Here is a 6,476-nt window from a genome sequence, read left to right on the forward strand (position 1 = left end):
TTGGCAGAGGGACACAGAGCCCAGGATTACATAAGATAATTGACACTGGCTGAAACAATTGGTTTAAAAATCATGGGATAAACATTTTCCAGAAAAAAGAAAGAAGTAGAAAACCATCTGTCTAGATAACTTATTTGTAAAGTTATATGCAATATTGGTATTGTTACAGTACTTGTGATTATATTGTAATGGTGGCACTGATTTGCACACCAGCATGCCACAGAGTTGTCACTTTAAGAATAGTTTCACTGGGATCCTTGACCCTCAAAACATAGGTCTATAGGCTACACCTTATTTGTTCATTCAAGTACAATATTGGCTGAGATATAGTGAAAATAAATGTTTTGATAATGGTAGCACAAATTAGCATAAATGTTAGCTGGGACACTTTTTTAACATGTGGAGTCAGTTCAAACTCAGTCATTCATTCATTTATTTCAAATCTATAGCTGAATATACAATTTTCGATTTTGAGGTATAGGGGAGTATAGTGATGCCTTCGGTAGGATTGTGGCTTATTTGAGCGCCATCTTTCTGCCTACATGTAGCCTAGTAGGATGCTAGGCTACTTGGCTGCCAGTCTGTAGTTCGTAAGTTTGCTTGTCAGTGACGCTGGTGTGTACACTGTCACTGCAGTACACCATCTTCCATCTCTCTACTATCTTTGACATCTCACAACTCTTCTACTCTATAGCTCTGGATAGACGGTGGTATTATTATTCGCGAAAATGTTCGGGTGATCTGATAGCCACCTCCCCTCACATCAAAACAGTTCTCAATGTTTACCTCTTACTTGACGAGAATACATGTGGACATATCTTTACGGAACCAGGGAGAGGGGGAAAAACACCACGAGAGTGACGAGTGACCAGTCAAACATGTGTTCTCTCCGCAGTAAATAAATAATCTGTCTGTATGCGATCTGACCATGCTCGTTTGAGGACAGGTAGAGAGCAGAGCATACATGTGTTTGGGAATGTTGTTGAAGGTTATGTTATTTTGTCAGCTGACACCCAAATCAAATAAACCATACAGCTTGTATTTAATTATTTGATATCGCCGACAGTCAACGCACTGCAAGGCTACAATGGAAGCATAATTCTGACGGGCCGCGGTGGAATGGACAAGTTATTAGAGTATAAAAACGGACAGGGCAGACCCAAATACTGTTGTGGATAAAGGTTATGTTTTATTTTGTCATCTGACACCCAAACCACTAGTGTTTATTTATTTTATACAATGGTATTATGTCTCCACAGTGAGGCTGGAAAATATAGCCTAGCACTGCAGCCTACTACTATAGCCTACTACTGGTAGGCAGAAAAATGGCAACCAGAATAACCCGTTCTGAATGAAACTCCTCCCTATGCACTGGCCCTATAGTGCAGACGTTTGGCTACAGAAAGAGTAATTTTCAAGATATTAAGTTAGACTAGAATGTTCTGCCCCAGGTAGTACCGATATGTAAAATCTGGGATATTGGCCCAAGGAGTAGGACTAATAGCTATAGGCTACATACTTGTCAGTACAATGGGTCGAGAAAATCCGTCAAGGCAACAACTCCATCTGCGCCAGCAGTCCACTCCACATTATGGCTGGAATGCCCACAAAGTTATAAAGCGTGGTTCCAAAGAGCGCCAATGTTATCGGCCTACTTGTAGGAGGTCCGGGCCTCTCTCAGTGACCTGTCGTAGGGCATGGACGCGAAGAAAGAGCTCCGGAGCTGGCAGTTGATGAAGAACACGATGAGCAGCACCAGCAGAAAGAGAACCAGGCACATGACAATATAGGTGGCCAAGTCAGGCTTGTTGAACTCGCCCTCCCGTAGTTCTCCTCCTCTCCCCGCGGTGGGTCTGAGAAGGGCTGCCACACTCACCGAGCCATCGTGGGAGGTGTTCAAGGAGGCGGGGTTGTGAGTGGAGGTCTGGGCCATGACCACGAGGTTGAAGTCTGGTGCGTCGGTGGAATTCAGGAGAAACTGTCTCAGCATGGCAGTGATGGCACTCCCTCTGCAGGCTCACTGACTGCAACCTGCGACTAGACAGGAGGAGAACACATTGAAATGTTACTTATGGACACATTTATTTGACCGACGCAAGAGAATGCAATGGTCTGTCTGTAAACGTAAAATAATTTGGAGACACAATGACGCACAAGTAGCCTAGCCTATTTTATGTGTGTTTTTAAGAGTGGATGTATATTGAGAACTTACTTTGGTAGGATATTGCTGCGGGAAGATTCCGCAGGTGATATCATCTGTAAAAGACGCAAACCCGTTTGTCATTCCCCCATTTCCATAGATAGCTCCGTGTCACTTTAGCCCCGGCGAAGACGCACTATAGCCTACTGTGGAGAGACGGTGGGCTGATGAGTCGCTGTGCCAAAGGTCCATATGTCGTCCCCCCCCCCCCGTCCTTAACAGGCCAATATCATTTAACAGACATGACCAAATCCATTATTTGAATCCAAATTAAAACTTATAGCAAGAGTCTAGACTTGCATTTTGCCCTGTCGTCCAATTTGAGATTAAAAAATGATCAGCACGCAGCAATTTATGGTGTCACCTTGTTGTATCCGCAGGTTATTGTTGCTCAACTGAAGTTTAAAAGCGACTGCCCGTAAACAGACATTCCCTGTTCGGCAACGCACTGTAGGCTATACCACTAACTACCGCTAACCGCGGGCGCAAATCATCTGGTCCTTCCAGTCCATTCCGAGTCTCCGACTATGTTTTTATATCCGGAAATGTTGTGTTGAAGTTAGATCCCCGTCAGATCAAGGCTAGCTCCGAAAGGCATATCGACCGTTGTTACGAAAATAAGAGAATGGACTTATGGGAGGTCCGAGGTTGACTAAATGGCTAGAAAAGAGGAGACAAAAAAGCCAACACTCCAAAGAGCTGCCTTCTACCCCGCCTTGGGATGTGCGCGACTGGCTGCGCGTCTTGAAGTCTCTCTGTGTGTGTGTGTGTGTGTGTGTGTGTGTGTGTGTGTGTGTGTGTGTGTGTGTGTGTGTGTGTGTGTGTGTGTGTGTGTGTGTGTGTGCGCGTGCGTGTGTGTGTGTGTGTGATTATATTGTTTTAAGTTAAAGGTCTATTGTTCAATGTTCAGGGTCTCCCCATCTCTCCAGCACTTTAATGCATAGATAGAGGAGATAGAACCTCGCAAAGGTCATTATAGCTTAAATTGTATAGTGTTCCAGTTGCAGTTTTATCTGCTGTTTTTATTATTCATCACTTCCAATTTCACATTGTTTATGCTAAATCCTCTTTCTCCTGATTGTATCAAACAAAAATGCATTTTACCTTTTTGGCTGATGTATTGTTTAGCCAGCTCAGTGGCCTTGTGGTTAGAGTGCCCAAAATGTTGCCTTGATCCTTGCTTGGCACTGAGCATCAGGTTTGGATTGGGGGTAAATCCCTGCATGCGTCATGTTCAGTCATGGCTGGCTGGCGTGGGGTGTACATTATGCTTGTGTGTGTGTGTGTGTGTGTGTGTGTGTGTGTGTGTGTGTGTGTGTGTGTGTGTGTGTGTGTGTGTGTGTGTGTGTGTGTGTGTGTGTGTGTGTGTGTGTGTGTGTGTGTGTGTGTGTGTGTGTGTGTGTGTGTCTCACTCCATGGCAACGCTATGTTTGGGTGATGTGTGCCTACATGCCTACTTTCGCAGCCCAGTGACACTTATCGAAGTGGCCCACCCACTTTTAATGTCTTTCATGCAGATGGTTTACCTTTAACAGAACTCCATCTATACTACAGTGTAACTTGGTATTGTGTTTGTGTGTTTACAATTACAAGAAGGTTCCTAAAAAAAAGAGGAATACCACTTATTTTCAACATTCAACACTATGTCATTAATATACCTTTGAGCTGTTGTGTGCAGAAATAATAAAATGTCCCCCCCTTTCTGGGTTTCCTAGAACTAGAGGTCTGAAAAAAAAACATTAACATTGTGAATTCACCATGTTAATGATTTTTTCAGACCTCCAGTGAATTGAATCATGGTGGGTCCTATTGTAAACAAGTGTAATGCTTTATGGTGTCCACTCACAGTTAACCCCGAACGCCCAGGGTTATTTAATCCATTACATCATAGCGCCCAGCAATTTATAGCAGTGGAGCACATTTAGCAACGGACCGGATGTTATCCCGGATGTGGCTGAAGTAGCTATAGATTTAGCCAAAACACTCTCAAGGCGATCGACAACAACGGGAGGTATGGTTAATTCTAACGCGACTAGTGACAGGACCGCGGTGGGCCATCTAACACATAATCTTTTCTTAGAATTGGACGGAATGATTTAGATCAAGAGTTATTAACGTTTTAAGATTTTCGATCTCGTCGGCTAAAATGGGGGGGGGGACATTTTCGATGACGTCCCACTGGAAAATAACATTGAGTGCTGCGCAACAGACGCTCCCAGCCTGTGGAGCAATGCGATCGGTTTTCAGCGCTGGGCGTTAATTTATAGGGCGGAGAACTCTGTCCTGTGCACTCAGGCCTACTGTAATTCTGCAAACTGTTAATAAATCAATCAATCAGTCAATCAATTATAAATCATTAACATTGTGAATCACATCTTGATGATGTCATCAAGATGTGATTCACAATGTTAATGATTTTTTTCAGACCTCCAGTTCTAGGAAACACAGAATGGGGGGACTTTATTATTATTTCCACACAACAGCTCAAAGGTATATTAATGACATAGTGTTGAATGTTGAAAATGGTGGAAAATGGTGTTCCCCAGGTTTAGTTTCCAAAATACGGCACTTAATTTGAGGTAAAGTGAGTACGAGGCAAGACACTTTTCTGGTTCTGTGGGGAATGTCTCACACTGGGGTGACTAAAACAGAACAGAGCTAGTCCAGTGTGTGTGTGTGTGTGTGTGTGTGTGTGTGTGTGTGTGTGTGTGTGTGTGTGTGTGTGTGTGTGAGAGAGACGGTCTCTCTCTCACTCACACACACACACACACACACACACACACACACACACACACACACACACACACACACGGAAAAGAAAGTGAGGGTGAAAAGGGGTGGGTGGGGGATTCAGATTTTACGGGCCAGTTTCGAATTGCAGCTGAATTACAACACTGAACAACAGTGTTCAACAAACAAATACAGCAGTACCTCACTGTGCAATATACTACACTGTGTTTTTATACTACATTAAAAAGGTTTTCTGTAGAGCAGAGTCTAGCTGTATTTGCATGTCGCAAGGGGAATTTAAATCCAGCTATGAGCTATTATGTTTACACATGTGGAGGGACACAAGTCATAGTGACAGTTAAGGAGCTCATCGCCTATTATTGCTTTTTGGAAATCACACTCCCGCTACAGGCTTGTTTACTATGCTCGACATTGTCAAGTATTCACATGCACACACAAACGCAATTAGATATCTCAGGCCCACATAAACTACCCACTTTACAACTCTCTCGCACGCACGCACGCACGCACGCACGCACGCACGCACGCACGCACGCAAGCACGCACGCACGCACACACGCACGCACACACGCACACACACACACACACACACACATACACCTGACCCAGTTTGTGTTGTTGCCACTATTCAAGTCCATGTGAGTACATTCCAGCAGGATATTTGAGAAATTCCAGGTTGAAGTTGGCAATAGACATGTATGCTCCATCCTGGACATCAGGTGACCCAGAGAAAGAGAGGGAATGAGAGATTCAGAGAGACCAAGAGTAACCTACATTAGGTGATATGGCATGGAAATATACTCTCCTTGATGTCTTATTCAATTTCTTAACGTAGTCTTGCCTACTGTACGCCTCCCAGCCATTGTAAAATACCCGGTAAACTGAGACCTCTCGTGGTTTATTGCTTTAATCTCACACAATTACGGTCCAGTCCCTTTTAGATGACCACGTGTTCAAGCAAGAACAGGAGGCACACAATAAATGGAAAGCTGTTCCAACGTGCAACCCGGAGCTGACAGCACTGGAAGTAAGGATGCCGGGACAAAATTGGCCTGTCTGCTGTGACTTGTTCCATGAAACAGTAATATGGTTCTGCAGCTTTCCTCAGCATGAAACTACATCTGCCGAACAACAAAGTAATTTCAGACACAGATGGGAGCCCTTCCCCTGGTGTCTATGGTCTTTCTTCTGCTCTCTCTCTCTCTCTCTCTCTCTCTCTCTCTCTCTCTCTCTCTCTCTCTCTCTCTCTCTCTCTCTCTCTCTCTCTCTCTCTCTCTCTCTCTCTCTCTCTCTCTCTCTCTCTCTCTCTCTCTCTCCCCCCACCTCTCTCTCCCCCCACCTCTCTCTCTCTCTAGTAAGTAAACATAGACTAATATGTCCAGACAGGACTTGTCAAACTATAGGGGGTTTTTATGATTCTGAATCCATTCCAAGCATTAGTTTTGCACAAAAAACACTCCTTGAGCAAAAAATAGCCATAGCCGTCATCACAAATGTGATGAGGTTTTTTGTGCAAAACAAATGC

The 6,476-nt window shown here is 44.1% G+C and overlaps 1 protein-coding gene across 1 annotated transcript; it reads right to left on the reverse strand.

Moving 5' to 3' along the window:
* Positions 1-1,481: 1,481 nt before the first annotated feature.
* Positions 1,482-2,590, reverse strand: smim32 (small integral membrane protein 32). The gene is made up of 2 exons (XM_083785806.1): positions 2,213-2,590; positions 1,482-2,037 (listed from the first exon to the last, which is right to left on the reverse strand). The coding sequence occupies exon 2, from the start codon at positions 1,988-1,990 to the stop codon at positions 1,652-1,654; it is 339 nt and encodes a 112-aa protein (XP_083641932.1). The 5' UTR covers positions 1,991-2,037; positions 2,213-2,590; the 3' UTR covers positions 1,482-1,651.
* Positions 2,591-6,476: the final 3,886 nt, after the last annotated feature.

The sequence above is a fragment of the Protomyctophum parallelum genome, assembly GCF_964188405.1.
Source record: "Protomyctophum parallelum genome assembly, chromosome: 16".
NCBI classification, from domain to species: domain Eukaryota; kingdom Metazoa; phylum Chordata; class Actinopteri; order Myctophiformes; family Myctophidae; genus Protomyctophum; species Protomyctophum parallelum.